The sequence below is a fragment of the Corvus kubaryi genome, unplaced genomic scaffold (assembly GCF_017639235.1).
Source record: "Corvus kubaryi isolate FWS band 111438036 unplaced genomic scaffold, C.kubaryi_AGA036_p1.0 37382, whole genome shotgun sequence".
Taxonomy (NCBI): Eukaryota; Metazoa; Chordata; class Aves; order Passeriformes; family Corvidae; genus Corvus; species Corvus kubaryi.
In genome coordinates this window covers 1,747,861-1,773,502 of record NW_024581124.1, presented here as the reverse complement: position 1 = coordinate 1,773,502, position 25,642 = coordinate 1,747,861, and the positions used below count along the sequence as shown (strand labels likewise).

The window sequence follows — 25,642 nt, the reverse complement described above, 5'->3', positions numbered from 1 at the left end:
CGGAGGGAGAACCGCGCTGCACCGCCCGCCCTGCCCCGCCCGCCCCTTCCCGGCGCAGGCAGCGCCACGTCTCGGGCAGGAGCCGGCGCCGGGCGGGCGGCCCCAGGTCTGCGGGGGGCTGGCCGGGATGGGGGGCGGCGGGGGCGCCTCGGGGGGGACCGGGGGCCGCTTCAGGCCGCGGGATGCTCGGGGCTGCCGGGGAGCGGGGAACCACCCGGCCCGGCTCGGCTCGGCTCCGTGGGCTGCGACCCCGGGCCTCCCGCTGTCTCTGCCGGCGCCCAGGGACGTGCCCGGCCCAGGGACCTCGCGGCCGTGTCTGCCGGCGCCTCCCCGGTCGGTGACCGGGACCTGTTGTCGTCCTGGTTGTTCGTTTTAAGCAAAATCGGTGGTTTTCGTACTACAGCTCTTTCCCTGTGGGGTTATTGCTGTGTTCCCGTGGCGTGCCTACGTCTCTGTGTATGCATGTCTACTTGTGCGCAGCACAGCGATATGAAAGGACTCTGAGGCCAACATGCTCGACCCTTTAGTATTAGGAATGGGTTGTACAAAAGAAAGCCGTTCTTGATCACCTTGATTATTTAAACGTGTTTTATGACAAGGACAACAAACCATCTCGTGTTGGCTGGGTTTTGCCAAGGTGTAAGGAGCCAAAATATTCCTTGCCTTTTGTCTGTAATTCCTCTTTGTAACCTGTCATGTAGCATCTATTTGCTGTACAGTGGCAGTTCTAGGAGTTTTATTGAAAGCTTTATTATACTGAAATCTTTAAAAATTAGTAACAAATCACAGTGAAGGTATTCGTTTTTCTGTTCGATGGAGGTTTCCTGTTTAGAAAGGTGCTCCAGGTTTTTGGCTCCTTCACGGCTCACCTCTCTAAGGGTCACCTACATAACTGTGTTTTCCTGTGTGCCCTGAGCTGTTTGCTGCTTCAGTAACATTTTGGAGATGATGGTGGTGTTGCTGGGTGACCAGGGCAGTGTGGCACAGTAGCAGTTACACAAGTGCTTCCTGGAGATATGGAAGGAATGTCGTTCAAAATGTTTGTGTTCATGTAAAAATGCAGTCAAAATATTCCTGATTTGACATTCTCCCACAACCTCCCCCCAGCTCCCCCCCCCTTTTTTTTTTTTTAAATGGGGATTTCTTACGTTTCTTTAGTAAATAACAATAAGATTTTGTAATCTGGATTCGTCTGTCAGTAACTGTCGGAACAAAATTTAATTATTTGTAGTGACTGTATAGAACAATTTCTGTTAGATGGTATTAGTTGGTGGGATCTTTATCCAGAGGTTAGATCTGAATATCTGGAGAATCATTTGAAAATTTTGTAAACTGTGGTTGGAAATCCTCTTCTTGACTGGTCATAGGAGAAGGCAGTGTTGAACTGCAGTCCAGGCCACATTCTGACTGCCAACGTGTGCTGTAATGAGTAGTTCACATTCTGTACAGTGATTCATACTTGTTATTCTGCAGACAAGTAAACAGTAATGATGTAATTTATTTTTAAAAAATTAAATCTGAATTCCATACTTCATTTTAACAAAAGATGCTGAAACTCATTCCTTGAAATGAAATATATGGCATGCTTCCATATATATATACACCATTGTTTACAGAGCAAAATGCTACTCTGAGTACTGGCTTGGTTCTTAACTCAGAGGCCAAAAAGGCCTTTCCATTAAAAGGGACAGTGATTTTAAATCAGCTCTCTTGCTAAATATTATCTGTTGCATCATTCTGCAGTGCATCAATGCTACTAAAAAAAGTGAGCATAAACAGATCACTTTTTATTCCCAAATCTGGGTATTTGGTTGTATTTCATTGTCTCTGTTGTTACCCATGTCCTGGTTCTGTCTGTGGGCACTACTTTATTTTTAACTCATATTCTCAGAGCTCTAGTAAATGTTTGTAAATTCATTACGTATTGTTTCTAGAGGATGCAGCTCCTTGGTGATTACGACTTTGTCTGCGAGCTGTTTCCGTGATGTGGAGTTAGCAGCTGCCTGCTGCACACCAACAGCTCTGCAGCTCAGAACTGTGCTCCTGTGTGACGTCTTGATGCTGTTCTTGCTGATGGAGAGAAACAGGACTTGGTAGCTCACTTGGTGGCAAATTGTTGAGAAGAAGAACTTTCCAAGGATCTGGATCATTTTTACCATGGACTCCTCATCTGTCCAGCAGGATGTTCACTTGGAGAACAGAAGTAGTAATGGGGCTCCTGGCACCTCTGAAGAACTTTTAGACTGTAAAGCCAAGTCTCAGCTAGTTACTACAGATGAAATTAACAGTAAGTTATTTAATATGCACCAAATAATTTCCTAGTCTTACCCAGGCTTTTATATAATCATCTGTTTTATTGTTCAGCTGATGCAGAAGGATGTTTTTCCTTGAGGTCAGGAATTTCTTGTACAGCAGTTTTAAGCAAGTTTGGTGAAGTCTATAGCTCTGTGTGTGTGTAAAACTGTTTTTTTAGCAGTAGAACTTGTTCTTTTGAAAGCAAAACCAAACTATTAACTTAAATACTATGAGCTGTCAGGTGAGTATTTGTTGTTCAGGGTGTTGGTATGTCTTCAGATAATGTTTCCAAGAGTGTACACCTGAAACTCTCTAGAATGAGCAGTTCTGAAATGACTGTTCCAGAGTAAGCTTGTGACTGGAGCACTTTATTCTGGCAGAAGAAATCTTCCTAATAAATTAAATTACTTAGATAAAACCCAGAATGTCTGGCTAAGCTTCCCTTTATGAAAGAGAGATGCTGGCATTTATCTCAAAGTAACTTTTATATGTAGACAAGCTTTATTATAAAATAATCATGCAGCTGTTTACAAGAAACTTTAGAGTCCATTATCTGAGTAGATTATAGAATCAAACTTGATCTGGAAGGGAGCTGTGGGGGTTATGTAGTCCAACCTGCTGCACAGAGCACACCTAGTTCTGGAGCAAGATCAGGTTTCTCAGGGCCTCATCCTGTTGAATTCTGAAAGTCTCTGTAGAGGGAGGTTCAGCAGCCTCCCTGCCCATTCCAGTATTTAAGTGTTTTCATTGTGAAAGTATTTTCCCTGCACTGAATTGAAATCTCCATGTTTCCCTGGCAGGAGTCTGAGGGTATGTTGGTGTATAAGGATATGGGGGTGGCTGGGTGGAGGAGTGTGTACATTGTGGCTGCGTAGACACACAAAAGCACAGTGGTTCCTTCTGTAAAAGGAGGTGACGTGATGAGGTTGGGGCCTTCTGGTACCACAGGTTTGTCAACTTGTCACAGGCAGGAGAGAGGAAGCCTGAGACTTTATTTGCTTTTCTTATGCTGCCCGTTATCAGAGTGGCAGAGTGTAGTTAGGTGATGACTCATTCATCTTTTATGAAGCTGGAGATGACACGTTCCTGTCATCTCCTGTGCTGGACAATCGAGTTGTGGCTAACAAATAGATAAAGTGTATCTTTCTACTGTTTTTATTCTGATTGCGTCTCCTTGCCCATTGTTCTAAAAAGACTGCAGCTGTATTGACACTACTGCCTTTAAATGACTTTAGTTCAAGGAGTGTTTAGATGCTGAGTGTCTCTTGGCCTCAGGAAGTTGCCCAGAAACCACTCCTCCAGAATTTTGCTCCAGCATCCCATTTGTGTATGTATACCACTCACTGTTGTGAAGAAAAAGTGTAAATAAAGTATAAACCTGATGCAGTAATAGCTGCAGCTTCTGAGATGGGCAGAAACAATATTTCTGCACGTATGAGCTGTCTTCTTCTTTTTGGCTTCATGTGGCTATTCTTAGCATTGACACCTATTTTAAATTTGGTTTTGCCAATATTCTAGTTTTAAAATGTTAGTCATTAAAAAGCAGTCTTGTCCTCTGTCCGCCTTTACATCCTTGTTGAACCCACCCTTTCCATGCCTGCAGCTGTTTTTGTGACAACACGATGGTCTACATCAGAGAAATGATTAAGGCTAAATGGTCTGAAATGTTGTCTGCATGACAAATAAGATACTCAAAAGTATTTTGATTCCAATCTTAAGAGTCGATGGGTTTTGGCAACCTAAGACTGAAAGCTTTTTATTTCTACCTAAAATCAGTTTCCTCATTCAGTTTCCTCTGTGCTGGTTCACACTGTGCTGGCTTAAGGGAAGATGCACTGCAGAGGTGGGAACTTGAATTTTGCGCTTGCAAATAACTTTGTGATCATAAATGCTAAATATTTTCCACCATCTTTAGTAAAAAGTAATGACATCTTCCATATTATTCCAGTGAGTTCCAGTTACTTCAGCGATAACGTGGTGTGGGAATGAACAGAAAGGCAATGGCTGTTTCAGTGCTCTGCTCATTTAAGATCTATAGTAATTAAATTAAAGTTAGATACACAGTTTTTTTTGCAACAGCAGGTTCATAAATGTTAGTAGTCCCCAGCCAAGTAAATAGAAAAGTGTGAGAAATCCAGAGTAAAAGCCTGTGAAATGTTTGACTGATTTTGAATATGCTTTTTTTCTAATGGAAAAGAAAAATACTAGTAAGTGGGGATAAAATTGGTGTTGAAGTGGTTCCTGAATTGCATTTTAATTGGTAGGTTTATTATTTTGATAGATATGAGCTTTGCTACTGTACTTTTGATGAAGATGTCCTATTTGAAAAAATGTAAACTCAGTTTAAAATTGAGAAACTGCTTGGTCCAGGCTGGAAATCAGGATGGTGGATGCTTTCTCCCCAGTGCCCAGCAGCACATCAAAGAGCTGAATCATTCAGCACAGGCCTGCAGCTGCTGAGCCTTACTTGTAGCAGGTTGCCCCTCAGAGTTCCTTACACACGGTGTTTCATGCTTCTAAACCTAACAGGATTTAAAAACCTTTGTGAAGTTTTCAAGATACCTTATATGATGACTTTTGAGGTCCTGCTTGAGGGCAACATAGTAAAGCAAATGAAAGGTACTTGTTCTGGTCTTTTAAAGTAAAGAATCAAAAATCCTCTGTGAAATTTCTCCTGCCAGTTGCTGTCAGTAGCAATTTTCATATTTGTACAATATAAAGGCAACAGTGCATTGTATTTGGGTGGAGGTGTGAACATAAATGGTGTGGCTTAAAGTGTAGCTCAGTAAAACTTCCTTTTCCAGCTACCAGTAATAACATCAATGAAGTGCCAAATGAAGAGGGAAGTCTGGAGATAAACAGCAAAGTGGACGCCTGCCAGAATGGGCCAGAGTCGCTCTGCCCCGACTCTCCTGTATCTTTTGATCCCACCAGCAGTGAACAGGGTGAAGAGTCATCCCCAGGTGTGACTGGTTTCCATGACAGCCTAAGGAAGTCTCAGGGAACTAGTGCTGAGGGCATAGCTCTTAGAAAAGAAGCTTTGCAGTCTCTCAAACTAAGTCTTCCCATGCAAGAAACTGAATTGTGTAAGCATCTGTTTATGGTGGTGCCCCTGCTTTCTCTTGCTGCATAAAGCTTTTTTTACTCTGAGCCTGGCTCTGGACTTCTATAACATCATTTAAGCTTGAACTAAACTTCATTTTTGCAGTAAACTTTTACTTAGAACTACAATTCATTTTCTTTCAGTAAGCCACCCTCTGCTGCAGCTAAGGCATGTGCCTTACCATTTAAAACTGGCTCTTCACTGGAGGGCTCTTCACTGGAGGCTCTTCACGCTTTCTGGGGCTGAAGCTATTCTAATCTTCTTGATTATTAGGAGTAACAGGTGACAAAACCAAAAACCAGCAGAACCATATGATTTTAAGCTAAGAAAAAAGGAAGGGAGAGAAGAGCAATGAAGGGGGGAGAAGGGAAAGCCTTTATATTAAGGTGTCTAAAAGTCTTACTACAGGGAAGGTTTAATGTGAGTTAATAAGAGGTAAGAAAATGTATCTAGGGAACAATTTGCCACTGCTTGTAGGGAATGAATGAACTGTGTAGGTCTTGCTTAGTTTTATAATTTTAGTACTGTCAGAAATGCAGGACAGGTGAGATTAAATGACAGCAATATTTTTTTCTTGCTGTATAATCTCTTGTCATATGGCTGCGGAGGAACTATAGCATTTGCAAACTGAGCAGTGGCAGTCCACAGGCTTTATGAGTGCTTACACAAGGATATATTTGCAGAGGGTCGTTTGAGGTGTGTGTCAGTGGGCTTTCCTTTTGTTCCTTGCTTAAGCATGAAGCATGTTGCCAGTGGTAGAAGGGGCTTTTACCTTTTGCATTCCATTTGCCTGTGTTGGAGTCTTCTGTTTGACTGTGAAGGTATCTTTCCCTCACAGGCTCAGTAGAGTCTTCACTGCCATTGGAGAATGAAGAACAGATCAGACTTCAGGCAAGAAGGCGTCTGGAAGAACAGCTCAAGCAATACCGAGTGAAGAGACATCAAGAAAGAGTGAGTACCACGCCACGCATCTTCTAGATTGAGTTTTGTTGAGAAGCTTGGAAACTTTACCATTTCTGTGCCCTGAACTAAAACATTCAGTAGTTTTCTCAAATGTGAGAAAGCATTTTTTTTTTCTTCTAAACAGGCAAAATTTGGTTCTGTTACCTCATCAGTAATGTACCATTTTGTGCAACTTAAAATGGCGGGGGGGGGGAGGGGAGGGGCAACCGACACCAAACTTAAAGTGACCTACGTGTTCAATTTTGCCTGTATTTTCAGTTACCTTTAGGAGTTTCACATGAACATTTTCAATATATATACACTGAATGTTGATAGGGTTAATTGCTGATATAATTTACCTTGTTTATGAAAGGATGTATATTTAATATCGGTGTAGAAGTGTAGAGCTTTATATCTTAAATTACAGCAAAATAAGTCTTTGGTGCTATTTTAAAGTTAGCACTCTGGAATTTATTGTTAACTCTTTGTTTCTTTCAGTCGAGTCAGTCTACATCCAAAACCCGTCCCTCCAGCACCCTGGATCCTGAGCTGATGTTAAATCCAGAAATCCTGCCAAGAGCCAGCACTGTAGCGATGACAAAAGAATACTCTTTTTTGCGGACCAGTGTCCCCAGGGGGCCAAAGCTGGGTAGCTTGGGACTTCCAGCATCGTCAAAAGAAAGAAGAAGTTCAAAATCTAAGGCCAGCAAGATCCGGTCCTTGGCTGACTACAGAACTGAAGATTCAGACACTCAAAATGCTACTGGGAATTCTGTGGCTACTGACTTATCTGGGGGGGCTCTGACACAAAGCAGAAGTGGTCCAACATCAGTTGTTTCTGAGATCAGTCTGCCCTCTGATGTGGATGATCGAATAGAGAATTCCTCCTTGGCAGGAGACAGCATTTCAGAGATTGATGGGAGTGAAGTGGGAATGAGGCTGGATGGAAATGAGAGCGACAGCTCTACCTACAGCAGTGTGTCAGGGAAAGGGCTGTATGGCAGTTTACGGAATGCAGAAGGCAAACAGGATACTCCATATACAATAAATGGCCAGAAGATACATCCTGAAGCAATGGGGCAATTTCCTTCCATCAGTGAGGTGCTGCAGGCTGCAGCAGTGGAGCATCAGGCCCAAGAGCAAGAAGTTAATGGAGAGGTACGGAGCAGGAGAGACAGTATTTCTAGCAGGTAAGAATGATCACATTGTTAGTTAATTATATTTTCTTGGAATAGGCAGCCTATTACTCTTGCCTCCTACTAACTTTAGATCCAGTTTTAACTTACACTGTGATTAAGTCTGTTATTAGCTTCTGAGAGGTTGCTTCACTTGAGTACCTATTTACTAAGTATATCTTTAGAGAAAGATATTTTTGCCACTGACTGTATTAAATGTACTGCAAGCAGTTGTTTCTATCTGTGTAGAAGGACTTCATTCTCTGAATCACTCACAAGCCTTGGTCTGTAAAGTCTGAAAGTGTAGAGTTGACTGCCTCAGTAATATTTAGTATTGTCCTTTTCCTAATCTGTGCATGTACCTTTCAGACCTCACATAGTTAAGAAATGCCAAGAGTCTTGTCCTAGATACCCTATCCTCTTTATTTTTAGAATAAGATTTAGTCTCCCAAGCTTATGTGTGTATCACAGGTATTAAACTGATTCAGAAAGCAAGTGCATGGCTGGTGAAGCCCTTAACAATGTGTGCTTTTTATAAGTTGTCTGTAGATGCATGTTTTATATGTTCTACTTTTGAAATTTTTGAATTTTTTTTAAATACTCCCCCCCCGCTTTGTTAGAATAAAGTGTCATGCCCAGAGATGTTGAGGTGTACAATCAGTTGTTGATGATTATTCTGGCTTAGACTTATTTCTTATGGTAATGAGAGAAGATCTTTTTCTCAAGATGCCTTGGCTGTACAGCAAGAAATCAGCATAAAGAATCCCTTATACCAAATACCTGTTCTTCCTCCTATTGCAGAAGCTGTTGGTATTTCTCAGGCAAATTAAAGCAGATAGAGAATAGTTGTGGAGGTTTTGTGATCCCATCATGTCCAGTTGTCTGCTTAAAATGGGATCTGTATATACAGAATATGATGAAGTCAGCGATTGCACTTCTGTGAAATAACAAACATATGGTGCCACACTAGATTCTAGTTGCTGCAAGTACAGGAAGCTGGAGTATAAAACTTTAGCATGAATGTAATTGCTTTCTCTTTTTAACAGAGGTTGTTCCACTGTGTTCTGGATCTATCATAAAGCCAGAAAAAACATCCAACAGTCTAAACCACGTGGAGTCTGAGTACCTCTTAATTTCAGTGTCACTTTTCTTGAACGAGACAAGAGTTGTATTCTAGCCCTCTAACTGTGTTTGTGTTGTCTCTGTCTCCAGTGTTTCTATGGAAAGCTCTATCGCAGGAACTCATGATGAGATGTTGCAGGTTATGAAGGAGAAGATGAGACTTGAAGGGCAACTAGAAGCACTCTCACTAGAAGCTAATCAGGTAGAAAATGAATTTGGAATTCTGTATTCAGCAAATCAGATGAATATTTTAATTAATTTTCAAGAGCTTCTTGCTCATTACTTGTGGAATTGTGTTTTGTAAAAACATTGTTGGATAAGGTACTTTACAAGAATGCCATGGTGGCTGACCCTGGCTGGATGCCAGGTACCCACCAAAGCTGCTCTGTTACTCTACTCCTCAGCTGGCCAGAGAAGAGAAGAAATAACAATGAAAGGCTCATGGGTTGAGATTCTCCCCAGAGAGATGGGGAATCTCAGCTCCAGAGCATGGGGCACCTCCTTCCCCTCCCTCTGCACTGACCTTGGTGTCTGCAGAGCTGTTTCTCTCACACAGTTTTCTTTCTTATCTTTGCTGTTGTTCTTCTGCTATTTTTTTTTTACTTTCTGAAATCCCTCATCCCAGAGGCACTCCGGCTGTCACTGATGGGCTCAGCTCTGGCCAGTGGTGGGTCCATCTTGGAGCCAGCTGGCCTTGGCTCCACTGGACATGGGGGAAGCTTCTGGCAGCTTCTCACAGAGACTACCCCTTGTAGACCCCCACTACTGCATAAACACAGTACAGATGGTGAAGAGGATTAGTATCAAGTTGGTAAAGTCTTCAAAGATTACCTTAAAGAAAAAAGAAAGTGGGGTTTTCATATGGTTTTTTTTTTAAGAAGTCAAATTAAAAGAGGGACAATAAATCCAGAGCAGTGCTAGCGATGTCTTTATAAGTATTTTCTCTTTGTTTTAATTGATGGTATAACATTAAAAATACAAAGCATTCTTCCTTAAAGTGTGGAAATACGTGTTTTATGAAAAATACTGATGTGGTTACTGATATGCAATGCTCTGTGTCTTGTATGTTCTTTCCTCTGTGTTTTCTTTGACTATTTGAAATACCTGATAGGTGAGATGTTGCTTTAAAAAGAATTTTTTACAAGCAAGTGGTCTTTGCCTTATCAAAGCCATTTTGCTGGGCATCTTTTTTAGTCAGCCATTAATGTCTTTTCTCATGAGACTTCTGTATTTTGATTTTCTGGACACATTCAGGCTCTCAAAGAGAAGGCTGAGCTACAAGCCCAACTTGCAGCTTTGAACATGAAGCTTCAGGCACAGATGGAGCACAGCCAAAACAGCCAGCAGAAGCAGGAATCTCTGAGCTCAGAAGTGGCCACATTAAAGCAGTCTTGCTGGGATCTGGAACGAGCAATGGCTGACCTGCAAAATGCCTTGGAAGCAAAGAATGCCAGTTTGGCTTCTTCAAACAATGATCTGCAGTTAGCAGAGGAGCAGTACCAGAGACTCCTGCAGAAGGTTGAAGATATGCAAAAAAATGTTCTCACCAGAGACAGCACAGGTGGGATGATGTAAATATCAGTCTTTAAAAATTTGTTGTTGCATAAATCATTTTATTTCAACCTAATTCTGAAGTCCAGGAAGAAAAAGAAATTTTAATTTGTGTTTATTTGATATCACACTAATAAAATGGTCTGAATTTTAAGACGATTGCTTTCTATTTTGTGTTACAAAAGTGTCACAGTTTGCAAGCTGCCACTGCCAGCCTGGAGAGGGAGGCATAAATATTTAGTCCAGACAGTGGCCTAGTTGTTTTTTTGGAAAATTGTACAAATACTGATTTGTAATGATGACTCTACATGCCAGGACACCTACTTCCTGATGTTTAGTTAGTTGATGTTTTCATAACTAAGGAACTGTGAATGCTTACAGAAGTGATTCATTTAGTTTAATTTTACTCTGCTTATGACCCGATACTTTGGATTCTAGCACTTTGGCAGGAAAAGCCAATCTTTATGTAATTAGGCATATGTGCTTTTGTTCAACAATAAAGGAAAAGTAGAAAAACCTACGAATATAGCAATAATCCATGAAAAAGTGTGCATAAAACAGCACAGTGGGGTGTGCTAGTCCAAGTCCTTCATTTTTGTTCTCCTAGTTCACGACCTGCGACAGCAGTTGGCTTCCTTGCAGACCCAGCTTCAGAAGGTGCAGCTGGAACGGACCACGCTGACCAACAAGCTGAAGGCATCTGAAACAGAGATCACATCTCTCCAAAATGTGAGGCAGTGGTACCAGCAGCAGCTGGTCCTGGCACAGGAAGCCCGTGTCCGGCTACAGAGTGAGATGGCCAATATACAGGTATTGTGATTTACTTGTATATGGGAGAGCTGAGAATCTGTTCTTTTTTGTCAGTTTTAACCACAGGACAACCTAGTGCCCTTCTACAATGGCCTGACTGCACCAGTGCCATGAAAGTAGTAGCTGAAATAAGGCACACACAGTTTCAACATGTTTTTTTTTTTTTTTTTCTGAAATTCTTAAATTCTGTTGGTATTAATCTGTGATTTTTTTTCCTTCCTTTAGGCTGGGCAAATGACTCAAGCAGGTATGTTGGAACATCTCAAACTAGAGAATGTGGCACTGTCTCAGCAGCTGACTGAAACCCAGCACAGGTCTATTAAAGAAAAGGAACGTATTGCAGCACAGCTACAAAATATTGAGGTATGGTTGTAGATGGATTTCATGAGTTATGTTCTATCTGGGTTGTGTATTTATGTTTTGCAAAGTCAAGGCTATTCTGGCAAAGTCACATAGAATTCTTATGAACTGGTTCAAATGCTGCATTATAAAAGCAGTAAATATTTCAGAGCAAATAAATTTGTGTGGCATTATTAACAATAAGAGGGAACAAGGCCATATATTTTCCATTTGAAGGTCATCCTTGCATTTGCAGTTCTGGTATTTGTTTTTAATTGAAGGCAAATGTAAATGTTGTCCTTTGCCCATTCATGTACTTTTTCAAGAGAACTTAATTGGAAGTTAATCTAAATTAGTAATTTGCTTTTTAAATGTGTGAAATTGCTCAGTAATCAGGTTTGTCCTTCCTTCCCTCCAGTAAGAAAAGTTGGGTAAAATCTGAAGTTCAGTTCAGTCACTTCCAAAGCTCTTTAGAACCTTAAATTCCCCTGATTTTCAGTGACATTCCTGCTTCTGTCTCAAAGGAGAGTAAGGCAGCAGGTTAGTGGAAGCACCCCATCTGCAGTGTTACTGATAGCTTGTGTAAATGACAGGAATTGCTATTTCCTGAGTAGCTACTGTGTCCAAGGAATTCCTTTCGTATTAGAATTTTTCCAAACAATTAATTTTAATAAAGATTCTTTTTCTTCACGTCTTGCTCATCAACTGAGAAAGGACAAGGTGTTATTTAATAGGAATTCAGATTGTCACAAGTATGCAAGACACTCACTGTTATTCTAAGGTGTTTTAAGTATAGGAATGAGTGACTTCAGTAGAGGCATACAGGTGTATCAGGCAGACATCAGAATTATTTTTGTTTGTGTCTTTCCTCTACAAATTTTCTTCATAATCTACTTTTCTCTTTTCCTATTTTTTTTTCTTTTTCCAACTCCTTCCCCTCCATTGAAACCGTAGCAGTTGATTCCATGCTTTCTCTATACAGGCTGACATGTTAGATCAAGAAGCTGCCTTCATGCAGATCCAGGAGGCTAAAACCATGGTGGAAGAAGACTTGCAGAGAAAACTAGAGGAGTTTGAGGATGAGAAAGAACAGCTTCAGAAGATGGCTGATTCTGCAGCAACACTGGAGCAAGAATTGGAAAAGGTAGACTGCTGTTAATCAACTTCCCAAGGGTTCCAAGGGAAATACTTGTTTGGCAGAAAAAGCAATAGTAAATAGATACTGAGCTCTAAACTTCTTTTTAAAACCTGAAAGATTGCTGCAAAACTGAAGTGCATATTAAAGTCACTCTGTTCCAGGTAAAAAGGCCTTTTTTTCAACCATGTCAGTAATAATACTTTTTTAAAACTTCATTACTGCTGTTTTGCCAGATGCTGGGTTTTTTTTAGTGAATTCAGTATGTGGTTATTCTAAGTATGGACAAGAACCATAGATCCATGTTCAAAGTTGTTAGGCAGTCAGGATATCATTATATACATTTGGACTTACAGAGCCCTGCTTTAACCTTGTAACCTTACATAGGCAGCATGTCAGGGGCTGCAGTGAGATGAAGTATGTGATTGCTCAGTACTACATTCCATGTAATGATATGGTATTATTAATAATGCTGAATTTACCTGAATTTACTGTGGACACCTTTTTCAAGCAAAACTTTGGAATACAATGACTATTATGAATATTTTAGGTTTGTCATTCTGGTCATGCTTAGCCTGTAAGGTAACAGATGCTGCACAAGGCAGTCAATACCCTTAACAGAGCAAATAGAAGTGGCCTAGGAAAGTTAAAAAATATTACCACCTTCTGCTATTTTCTCCTAGAGGCTAAAATATTAATTATAACACTTGATTTTGATTAGAGTGCATTTGCAAAGATAACCTTTGTTTTGTATTAATTTAATATTTCTTATTTCTATTTTCTTTTTCTGTATTAATTAATTGTATTAATCTAATATTTCTTATTTTTAATATTTATTATTTAATATTTTGTAATAATATTTCTTGTCAGGTCAAGTTGACTTTGCATCAGCGAGATCTGCAGCTTGAATCCTTGCAGCAAGAACACCTCGACCTAATGAAGCAATTGACTCTAACCCAAGAGACACTGCACACCAAAGAGCAGTCCCTGGATGACCTGCAAACACAGTATGATGAACTGAAGGCCAGGTTAGAAGAGTTCCAGAGTGATGCTACTTCTAAAGATGACATGATCCAGTATTTGCAGAATGAGAAGATTGTGTTGGAAGTTGCTCTGCAGGCAGCAAAAGCAAGTAAAGAGCAACTTGATGAAGGAGCAGTGCGCCTTGGAGAAGATACAGAAGTAACATCACAAATGTTGGAGCAGCTGAAGCAAGAAATGGCAGTCAAATCAAGCCAGGTAATGATCTTTCTGAAATCTCACAGTTTTAAAACACAATAATTTGGAGTTCAGGTCATAGTTTGGGAAGTAATTTTGTAGTGGGCTCTTTTCTGTGGCACTGTGGGTCAAACATCTTTCCTATGCAGTAATTTGGCTGCCAGTGTGGTGACCTGGTGAATGTATTTCTGTATCAAATGTTGTGTTATCTAACCATTGAGGTGCTTAGTCAGAAACAGGATCTTTGTTAGATTAGGCAATTGTTACAAATCAGACAGATACGCTCACTGAAGAAATCAAGTAGACTATGACATTTGGCACATTAAGCCATGTTTGTTTTTCCCCCCTCTGGCAGGTGGAAAATCTGCAACAAGAAAATGCCAGCCTCAAAAAACAGCTTCAAAAAGTGAAGGAACAGTTCCTGCAGCAGAAGGTAAGCAAAACAAAGAAATTTCCAAGACATAAACCCAAGGAATACAATTCATTTTACAGTGAAGGCATGTACTTCTGGGGGGGTTGTGAGGATATTTGAATCTCCTTTTTGTATCACAGAACTTTGTGACATTAAAATACAGAAGCTGTATAGCTTACAGTTGAATTTTTATCTGTAGCTAATGTAAAAGCTGATCCACCAACCAATTAATGCTTTGATAGGGCTTCAGGGAGTTTGCCAAGTGATCCACCAAAGAAAATCTCTTTGGTTTGTTCGTTAGGTTTGCTTCTGCAAAAGCACTCATGTAAGTCTTCAAGCGTTGTCATTTCCTTGCAGCTCTGAGAAAGCATAGTTGCTTCAGTAATTAGATGGTAAATAAGTGCTTTACTGCAAATTTTGTTCCGAATTTACGGTTTTGAAACAGTAATTTGAAATTGGTATGTCATTAGTGTTGCACATATATGTGTCTTATTTATAAGACACCATTAATTTGCTGCTTGATTGCTTATTAACCTAATGTCAAAGTTTGTTTTAGCTTGTTATGTTTTAAGTTTGGGAAGGCTGTTTAAACTGTCAGTCACAGTTAAGCCCTCTTCTTATGGTAAAAGTTACTAATTGTGTGCATGGGATGGTTAATTTGTTACAATTACTTTGGTTTTTAAAAATGGCATATAATTAATGCAGTTTTCGTAAAGAATGTGAAGAAGAGTATCCTGTACTGCAGAGAACACTGAGGTGTTTTTTAATTAACTGCTGATATGAACTGTTACTTAATATCTGAGCTTGCATAAAAGCCTTTGAATCAGAGTAAATATAATACAGAAGCTGATGCTGGTTTGTATGACACACACCCTCCTCAAACTAAAAGAATATAGTAAATTAGTCATAAATTTGCAAAGCTGAAACAGAAGTGTCATTGTCCTCTTGAAACTCCTGTGTGCAAGGTCATGGTGGAAGCTTACCGGAGGGATGCAAGTTCCAAGGACCAGCTGATTAGTGAGCTGAAAGCTACAAAGAAGCGGCTGGACTCAGAGCTGAAGGAGATAAAACGAGAGCTGCTGAAAATCCAAGTTGAAAAACAGTCCCTCGAATCTGAGCATGCAAAACTACAGAAGGAAGTGTCTCAGGTTCACCAGCAAATGGTGGAAATAGAAAATCACCTCCAGTCAGTGCAGAAAGAACGAGATGATATGGAAACACGCCTACAGGTATGGAAGGTGTAGAGCCCTGAACTTGGAGAGTGTTACATCCAGGATACACTGCTATTTCTAGTAATGTTGGAAACAAACAGAATAACCACCTGCAAGTTAATGTTCTTGGTTATATATTGAAAATAGTGTAGACATTTCAACATATACCTAGCAAAGTTCTGTAAATGCATGACTGCTTACTAACATCTCGTGTAAGTGGAGAGAAGCACTGATGCTGAAGCAGTTTCCTTGGCCCTAAAGTGAACTCCAAGAACAAAATCCAAACACTGTTCATATGTGTTAACGGTGGTGGCCTCAGAGGGATGAGTTAAAGAGGATATAAAAGGGAAAGAGAATATGGAGAACTGGAGAGCCATTTATATTTAGAGATGGAAGTAATTTTGAAATTTCATGCTTTTTCTTTTATAATCAAACATACACAGCAAACATGCTTTTGTTCTTACGCTCACGGGTCTTTTCCTTCCTGTTAAGTCTTTGCAGTTCGATAAGGAGCAAATGGAATCTCTTGCTGAGGCAAATCAGGCATTAAAACAACAAGTAGAACAAATGCAAGAGGAAGCAAAGAAGTAAGTGTTCTTTTAGCACAGACAAAAGAACTACAGCATTTGGTTTTCATATTTGGCTTTCAAATGTTGGGTTTTGTTGGGTCATGGGAAAAATTAATCTTGTAGTACTATTTGTCAAGCAGCTTTTGTTTTTACCTGGTGTTTTCTTTTCCTTTCACACCAGGGCGATTACAGAGCAGAAACAGAAAATGAAGCGTCTCGGGTCAGACCTGACAAGCGCTCAGAAAGAGATGAAAGCAAAACACAAAGCCTATGAGAATGCAGTCGGCATTCTCAGTCGGAGGCTGCAGGAATCTCTGACTGCAAAGGAATCTGCTGAGGCAGAGCTGAGCAAACTAAAAGCACAAATTACTGATGGTGGGAACGACCAGATTGCTCAGGTATGCAGATGTCTTCTGACATTGTACAAAGACAGAGCTATATGTCTTGAAATACTATTTCACCCTGAAGTGATGAAAATATTTGGAAAATAAAGCTAGACATGGTGTCAGTGTTCTGAGCACTGAGAACTTCTTTAACTATATTTGAGGCTAGATTTCCTGATGAATTTTTATTGTTGGTTTGTTTTTTGGTTGGTTTTTTGGTGGGATTTTTTTACCTTTTTTTTTTTAAGGGTTAGTATCTGAAGATTTTCCAAAATTCTAGTGCTTACTGCTTTTTTCTCATTGACAGCTAAAAGTTTTTCAAGGTAGCCATAGCTTATTTATATATGTTAAGCCTGTGATAAGAAAATTAATTTACTGAGGGAAGCTCCAGTTTCTTGAACCAATGGAGCAAGATATCAAATATACCAATAACAGTAGCTGGATGTAGTGGTGGAAAACTCTGATCAAGACCTTTAAACTAAACACTAGCCACCTCATTTCATATTTGCTAGAGGAGTAGGCATTGTAACCAAAGCAGAAGTGACTCCTGAAGATGGGTGATGCACTAATCACATGTGTGACCCCTTTATCTTTAGGAGAAGATTCAAGCTCTGAAGACAGAACTGAGAGCTGTGAGCAGCAGTAAGTTGATGCTGGAAAAAGAGTTGCAAGAAGTGATTTCACTGACCAGCCAGGAGCTTGAAGAGTACAGAGAGAAAGTCCTGGAACTTGAGGATGAGGTGATTGCTTCAATTTGCTTCGTAGATGGGCATATGACAATAAAAAATGCCTGAGAAATTTTAGTACCAAAGTTTTATTCCAACGGTGGAGAAAATCAGAATCTTGGATAGGAAACATCATGTCAGTGATACTTGCAAATTTTGTTGTCTTGTGCTGGTTCTTCTTGGTTTCATGAGTCATTGTCATATAGGGAAAGAGGATGTATAGGGAGAGACGAGTGCTTCTTGTATTAGATACCAGCTGTGTCTGGTCATGAGACAGTGAGGATACATGAATCATGAGCTTTTGGAACTACTGGGAGTCATGAATCCCCAGTGATTTTGAGGGCCAGGTGGTGGTGTTCAGTTGTAGAGTGGCACAAAAAAATTGTATGTATCAACTACTCTGGATTTGCACCTGAACAGTACTCCTGGATTCTTCTTTCTAGCAAGCATTTTAGTCTTCCAACACGAAAAAATACCAAAGTGAACTTACTTTTTGATATTCATTTAAAGGAGAAAAAAAAGAAAAAAAAAAATCCCACTCTGGAAAAGCAAAATGCTTAATGAGTTTAACTCTCAATTCTTTTGTGATAGTAGTCTGAAGTTGTTTGGTTATGTTTGTTTGATTTGTGTTTTCCTTTGACTATAGCTTCAGGAATCTAGAGGCTTCAGGAAGAAGATAAAACGTTTAGAAGAAATTAATAAGAAGTTGACCCTTGAACTGGAACACGAACGTGGAAAACTTACAGGTCTCAGTCAGTCCAACGCTGCTTTGAGGGAGCACAATAATATCCTCGAAACAGCATTGGCAAAAAGAGAGGCAGACTTGGTACAACTGAATCTACAGGTATTTGACTTTTTGATGTAATAACTTAAGAAAGGAATTGGCTCATATTGTACAAAGTCAGTGCATTTTCTCCAGCTCTGGGTCCTCCATGTGTTGCATAACAGCAGCAATATGGGGGGCTGAACAAAAGATCAGAAATGGGACCTGGCACTAAACAGAGTTTTCTTTGGAAAAAAAATTAATAAAATGTCACTACAATACTTGCAATAGTGAAAGTGTAGGTAGTCAGAACATACAAACCCTGTTACATATGGATTCATTGAGATAAATCATTTTTATGCCAGTAGTAATACATTCATGGGGACATAGGCAATGAGCTACCATTTAACCATAGCTACTTTCAATGTTGAAGGTACTGTGTGGAAAGAGTGATCAGTGAACAGCAGCGAGTTGTTTTGCAATCCCTGCATGGTTTGTGTTTATATTTCCTCTACTTCCAGTGAGCCCACACAAAAGGTGCATTTGCTTTTTTGATGTGTTACAGGTTCAGGCAGTCCTAAAGCGGAAAGAGGAAGAGGATCAGCAAATGCAACAACTTATTCAAGCTCTACAGGCTTCCCTAGAGAAAGAAAAGTTAAAAGTTAAAGACCTTCAGAAGCAGGTAATGGCTCATCTTTTATTTACTTAGAAAGTGATTTAAAGGTATTTTAAAAGTATCTGGAATTAAATCTGTTTTATAACATACTACTTCCTGCAGGGTCTCTGTCACGATAGCCAGTGGCTGAAAGATCAGTTGATGCCTTCTCTGTTGTGTCCTGTGTTAAGCTCCCTTTCTGATTCATGCTACAGTGACAAAACAAAATAAAACTGCATCTCTTTCTCCTGTTAGGAAGCAGCAGCCAAAGCAGACGCAGCCCATAACCGCCGACACCACCGGGCGGCGATGCTCGAGCTCAGTGAGATCAAGAAGGAGCTCCACGCCAAAGAACTGCTGGTCCAGGCCCTGCAGGCTGAGGTGGACAAGCTGCAGTAAGTAATTGTCTGAAAAAGAACAGTAATTAAAACAAATCATCTGAAAAAGGTGCACATTAGTGAGTTTTTGGGTTTGCCCCTTCGTTCCCCAGCAGAGCCTGGGTGTCAGATGCTTGTTTGGACTCTGAGCAAATACCTGCATTTTTCTCTCTTTACAATTCAGTTAGACTTGAAGTACACTGGTTTTAGGCTTCACTATCTGCTTTTTCCCACTTTCTACTATTTCACGTTACTAGTAAGGATTAACAATTTATATAGATCCTATTACTCTTCTCTGATTTATTTGATTATTGACTATGTTCCACAATGTATTAAAATTCAATTAGCTTGTATATAAAAATTTTTCTTAAATTATAAGAAATTATCATACCTACATGAAAATGGATATAAACTTAACCCTATTCCTCCAAAAACAAAGCAAAATTGCTGACAGGGTTTTGTTTTATTTTTTTTTACTGCATAATCTGTTGTTTGTAAATGGACTATTAGCAGTGCTCAATGAATTTTGTAAAATCTTTTTTCAATATTTAATATTTACACATCTCTTTCATAAAATCTTTTTGTAATTTAACTCTTGCTATGAATGTGTTGGCAAAGCCCTCAGTCAGAGCTGTAATTAACCAGGTTCCATGCATGGTCATGACATTTATAGTTACATGGCTAACCCAGTGAAATTCCTGTTTTAAAGAACAGATTGAATAACTGCTCTGTCTGTTAATCTTGCTGTGCAGGGTAGAGGATGAAAAACATTCCCAGGAAGTATCTCAGTTTCAGCAAGAGCTGGCAGAAGCCAGATCTCAGCTCCAAGTTCTGCAGAAAAACCTGGATGACAAACTTAGTGAACAGCCTCTAGTAAACCAAGAGGTAAAAAGTGAACACTTACTGTGTTTATCTGTATTGATACTGCATTTTATGACTTTGTCTTTAATTCAGCGTTTTTAATAAAGTTTTGCTAGGTTTTCTTAGGAAAGGTGTTATTAGACGTAAGAATATATTTCTTCTGATAGATTTTGTGGTTGATTGCACCTGTAGATAATTCCAATGATTTTTTTTTTTCTTTGCCCTGGTAGGTGGAAGACCTGAAGTGGGAAGTAGAACGAAAAGAAAGAGAAATTGAAACACTTAAGCAGCAGCTGGACATGACTGAACAGCGCAGCCACAAGGAGTTAGAAGGGATACAAGTTGTCTTGCAGGTATTTAGTCGAGCCAGTGGAAATTCTGAGGGATTGAAATTCTGATTGCTGTAGGGGGATAATTAAAACAATATTTTTATTTTTTTAAAAGCATACTTTTTTCTAAATTTTTATTTTGGCTGTGCTGTTACCTTTGTTTTTTTTCAACCTTTATGCCATTGAAATAGGCTACTGACTTCACCTAGTATCTGATTTTCTGCCATGGCAAATTCTTTTCAAACAGCAGTGTTGTGTGTTGGGTTTTTCTAGTTTCCTCTGGAAACTGAAAAAATTATAAAAACATTAGTTGGCTGGAATTTTTATACTGTTTCTCTACATCATACTGATTCTCTTCCCATTTAGAATATCAAGACAGAGCTGGAAATGGTGAGGGAAGACCTGTCAGTGGCTCAGAAGGATAAGTTTATGCTGCAAGCTAAGGTGACTGAACTGAAGAACAGCATGAAGTCACTGCTGCAGCAAAACCAGCAACTGAAGTTGGACCTGAAGCATGGCAAGATGAAGAAGGTATTTAAATGGGAAGAACACATTGTACAGTACAGGAAAATCCTCTGCTAATGTTCTTAAATAACCTAACATGAATATGCCTGTGATTCCTGATCTGTAATGAGGATGTGTACCAGTAGTGTGATGTGAGATTCTAGGTGAGAAAAATGATATTGATGAAATAACTTAATTGTGTTTCTGACTCTCCTTTTTTTCCTTTAACCAGAGGAAAGAACTGAAAGGCGAGAATAACTCTTCCAATCCTGTGACTCCAGTCAAGATTCCTGATTGTCCAGTGCCTGCTGCCTTGCTGGAAGAACTGTTGAAACCAACAGCTGTGAGCAAGGAGCCTTTAAAGAATCTGAACAGCTGTCTCCGGCAATTAAAGTATGGCCTGTTATTTTAAACCATATTAAATAATCTTAAAAATGTTTTCAGGAAACCAGCTGCCACCATGAGGAAGAAAGGATTTGTAAAATTAATTCTTTATTGGGACTATATTTAGGACAGTGGGATGTTCTGTCATTGTAAGTGCTTGCTTATATGGCTGTTACCATAGTGAAAGAAGACTTTACAATAAACTAAACAAAATGTCCATTGTAAATAGTACACAGCAGAAAAAAGTCAGAAACGGCTACTAATAGTTTTTAATTAAGCATATTGTATTTGTTTTGCTCGTAGACAATTCCTAAGCTTCTTGTAGATTTCTTACTCTTGTATACAGCTATATCTTAGGTAGTCTTGGAGTAGGTATCAAGAATCAGAAAAGTAATTTTTTGATCTTGCATTTAGCAGTCAGTTTTCTGCTTGTTAATTTTTGCATTTTTTGTTCTCAATACATTCAAAGGCAAGAAATGGACAGCCTTCAGCGCCAGATGGAGGAACACACCATTACAGTACATGAATCAATGTCTTCATGGACTCAGATTGAGGGCAAGTTAATGGACCTTACTTCTACAAGTCCCACAACTGCATCAGACCAGCAGGAGATTTCTACTGCAGATGAAAAGAACGAGAATTGTAGTGTTAGTGACAAGGAAGCTTTGACACTATAACCTCCTTATCAGTTGTCTTTCATCCTATTGCTTTAAGTATATAAACAAATCTTTATAAAAATTATTTATTTCCTTTTTTTTAAAATGGTATTCGGAGTTGTGCTTTTGCCTGTAGAAGCGAAGGGCACTGATTTGAGAAAGTGATGTAATATTTTGTAACTGATGTAATAAGAATGTGCTATTCTAAGGGTTTGTTTGAAACCTTGCCATAACAATTCTGTCATGTTGGGTACTGCCAAGTGGTGAATCTAGCTCACTTGAGGGTTTAGTAAGAAATGCAGGTGAAGATTTAAAATGAGGTCAAGAGGAGCATCTGTTTCCAAGTACGTAATTGTTCAATCTGGGTGAGTTTGTTAAGGAATTACTGTTAATTATGTAACAGCTAGGTTTTCTTATTTGGATTTTTTTTTTAATTTGTGGGAGTAGGATGTGTTTCTTTCCCCCATCTTGGGTTGTAGCCAAACTACAGGGAAAAATAAGTTCTTCTCATGTTCAGCCATTAACAGTGGTTGAGAACTGCATATGCTGAGCATTCTCTTGTCCCTCTTATAATCTCTTATTCTTGAAGTTCAGATTATGGATATCTGTATTTGAGTAAGCCATTTCCAGTTTTGAAGATGACCTCTGACCTATAGCAAAAGAAACAAGACTGTAAAGACAAGCAATGCAGAGCAGTTGGTATCTTTGGCAGATTTGCCTGGGATGTTTGCTGATGTTTTTCTCTTACAGTCACAGGCCAGTAGTGAGCTTTGCTTCACTGCACAAATACTTTGCACCTTTTTATTTCAAGTTTTGAAGTAGACACCCTTAAAAAAGTATGCGTGTAAAATACATATATATGTATATATATAAAAGAAAAAATCATAATTTTCTGACTTTGAATATCTGGTTTAATATGCTTATATACTGTAAGTTAAGGCTACAATGAGGGGTTTTGTTACTGTCATTGTTTTAATATTACATTTAAGTTTGCTCTTCTTTGACATACCGTACAAATGGCTTGGGGAAATTAGCCCCCAAAGCCAGAGCTTTTAGAAATGTAATTATTTTTACTTTAAAAGACATAATTCTAATGCCTATAAAATTATTATTTTTAAAAGCTTTATCTTCTCCCACACACTTCCTCTACCTTTTGCACCCTCTATTACAAGGTGTCCACCGTGAATGGAAGTGTTGGTACTGTGGCAGCCCCTCTGCAGAGCACCTTGACTAAGTTACTTTTAAAGCAGCTCACTTTAGTTTCCTTCATCTTTGGTCCCATTGCTCCCTGTGGCTCATAGTGCAGTGTTAAGCCAGCCTTCTCCTCACTCAAAAATTCAGTGTTCAGGTATTTGGCAGATTTAGTGGCAACTCATGTACTAGAATGTTTTTGTCCTTAAAATATAAACTAGTCCATTATATCCACTATAGTTTGGTGTTTACAAAAAAAAAAGTCTATTAAGTACCAGTGGATTCAGAAGCTGGAAAAAAAAGTTTTGGTTCATGTATTTTTCCAGAGAGGCTGTTGCTGGTTTTGGATTTGGTTGTTGCATAGGAGGGGGAAGGATATTGCATTTTGTTTAGCAGTAAGGTAAAAAATAAACAAACAAAACTCCCAAACCCACCTATATTTATCCAACGTCTGATTTCTCATAACTACCACTTCAAGCTCTAGTCCAACTGAACACTTTGCACTAAAAGTGTTTATACTGAATGATTTCATGCCCTGCAGCTACTGGATTTTAACTTATATTTTATTGGGATCAAAGTCAAGTGATGCTGACAGTCAAGGTTTTGAAATTGGTAAAGGAAGAAATGCATTGGTGTGGCATTAAGTGCCCATGAAACGGATTTACCAAACAGTTCAAAAGCTTTACAGAGTAGCTTAAGACATGTCTGCACACTGCTGCAGTGTACTTTGTAGAGTAAATGGTACTGATTAGCTTGCTGTTGTCATGTTCTTGAAGTTGCCTGTATATTAAGCTCAAAGAAGGAAAAACCAAACAACAGTATTGTCAAAGAAAAAAACCAACTGTAGTGAAGAATATATTCAGTACAGAAAAAAACTACCAAATGTCCAGGATTTAAAATACTACTTGTTGCAGCGTTAATGTTGCTGTTCACTTTATTAAACACATTGCCTACAGTTCAAAATCCACTATGTTCCAATCTGTTAGTTCAGCAGTGGTTGTATGGGTAAAGGTTTTACCTGATATCAAAGAAGCCAGAATTGTTAGAAACCTTCATAGTTGTTCTGAATGTCAGCTCTCCTTTTTGTATCCATTCTGCATCCTGTTGCAGTTTCTGACTAGCTCCTGAAGACATCTGAGCTTGCACAATCAAGTAGCCTTAGATGTGTGTTTCCCTTTCCAAGATAAGGGAGCTGTTTTGGATTAGATTCCTGCATTGACCCACCTGCTCTGGAAGTATGTGGACACTGGGTATGGTCCTGTTACATTCACCATGTGTTTTTTCTACAAACAGAAACACCATGTCATTTACTTAAATGAAGGACAGACTTGAGGGTCTAAATCTGGTGAGGTACTAAGTCAAGTTACAGAAGTCACTGGGAAGTCTTCTAGAAGGAGCATGCAGTGTGTGATAAAAGCAAAGCCTTTTCTTTGAAGCTCATCAGCTATGTTTTTAATTACCCAGAGAAATAGTTGCTGCTTTATTAAAAAGCCTCACCCTGAGGCTAAGCATGCTCAGTCTACAAAACTTCAGGTCTCTGCTGTCTAGGCAATAAAATAACATAGTTGTAGGAATGAAAACTGCCTCCCTCTGCCTGTCACAGCCCTGCCAAATAATCAGGAGAACCTGAAGAATAATCTCTTTAAAAATTATTTTCCTTTTTCAAGCACTGCAATAGAATGTATTTTCTGTGTTTCTTCAGTGGTTGCTACCTACTAAACCAAGTCGAGTTAGTGAAGGAGAAATGCCACAGCAATGTGACAATGTTCCCAAGTGCTGAAAGCTGCGCATTATTTTTTCAGATGCTGTTGAGTTTTTGAGGGCTCTTGAATAACTGTGCATTAAAAAAAAAAAATCACAACAAAGACCAGCAAACTCTACAATGGAATAAAATGTTACTGAGACCCTGGCATTGCTGAATATTGCATAATGCTCCATTCTGTTGTCTTCCAGATTTCTTGGAAATATTTGTGCACTGTATTGGGATCAGCTGAGCCCCCTATCCATTCATGCAACGGGAGGATCTGATCCCATACTGTTTATTTAGGCAATATCCTAGCAGAAATCTATGATATTTTCACATGTGTAAAGGATGAATGTTCTATTGTTCATATTGTCATAGATTATATATTCCTCCTTAGGGGAGAGAACTGCAGTGGCATGGTTATTTTAGTGTTAGCTATGACAACATTAAAGGTGTGCTGGGGACAGGTAGTATTATCAATATAAATTTACCTTAAAGATGACAAATTCACTCCTGGAGATGCAGAAGCTTGTGATGTATACTTTATTGATTTTGTGGGGAAAGTGGGAATAGTTGCATGTGACTTACTGTGATCAGAGTCTTTAAGTATTTTCCTGTGAAAGCAGTTGCTGTTCAGAGGAATTACTAATGCTCATCAGCTGTCATCTGATCACTGCCTCCTACTAATGAGCAACACTTGAGTCTTGGGCAGCCTCATTTCCAATACAGATGCACAGATTTCTAGGGAAGGGAAAGATGTTCTGGATATTGTAAATGAAATGGTTCTGTTTCACGTATGACATTCAGTAATGTCTGCTTAGGCTGTGTTTGTAAAGATAGAAGTTAATAATTCCATGTTCTTGAAGAATGGATAAGCCAGGGGCTGGAGGAGTTACACTATGTACAATTAATGTTTATGATCATACAAAGCATGTTGATTATAAAAATTATGTGCATAGGGATTCCTTTAAAAGTTTTGTGCAATAAACTATTTTTGCTAAAGGGCCCCATGTTGTTTCTATTTTAAAAGAGTTACCATCTTCTTTTTGGTTTTGGGCAGTAATTTTTATGTTGGGATCCTGAATATGCTGTATAGCCTCCTTTAAGGAAAAAACCTCTTTATTTTAAAATACTACATTATTGGGTATTGATTTTTCACACACCTAAACTTCACTGTATTTCCATTTT

At 39.2% G+C, this 25,642-nt stretch overlaps 1 protein-coding gene across 3 annotated transcripts; it reads left to right on the top strand.

Annotated features, from left to right (window-relative positions):
• Positions 1-10: 10 nt before the first annotated feature.
• On the top strand, positions 11-25,460 carry GOLGA3 (golgin A3). 3 transcript variants are annotated; one of them, XM_042034836.1, is made up of 24 exons: positions 11-106; positions 1,935-2,287; positions 5,100-5,258; positions 6,237-6,349; positions 6,839-7,530; positions 8,728-8,839; positions 9,892-10,198; positions 10,796-10,998; positions 11,224-11,361; positions 12,320-12,481; positions 13,343-13,711; positions 14,046-14,123; positions 15,068-15,331; positions 15,806-15,900; positions 16,064-16,280; positions 16,862-17,005; positions 17,637-17,834; positions 18,319-18,435; positions 18,664-18,803; positions 19,538-19,670; positions 19,877-19,999; positions 20,342-20,506; positions 20,712-20,872; positions 21,333-25,460. In XM_042034836.1, the coding sequence occupies exons 2-24, from the start codon at positions 2,158-2,160 to the stop codon at positions 21,538-21,540; spliced, it is 4,428 nt and encodes a 1,475-aa protein (XP_041890770.1). In that variant the 5' UTR covers positions 11-106; positions 1,935-2,157; the 3' UTR covers positions 21,541-25,460. The 3 variants fall into 3 exon arrangements, with proteins under 3 accessions (XP_041890770.1, XP_041890769.1, XP_041890771.1); XM_042034835.1 differs by having other exon boundaries at positions 5,100-5,381; XM_042034837.1 differs by lacking the exon at positions 5,100-5,258.
• Positions 25,461-25,642: the final 182 nt, after the last annotated feature.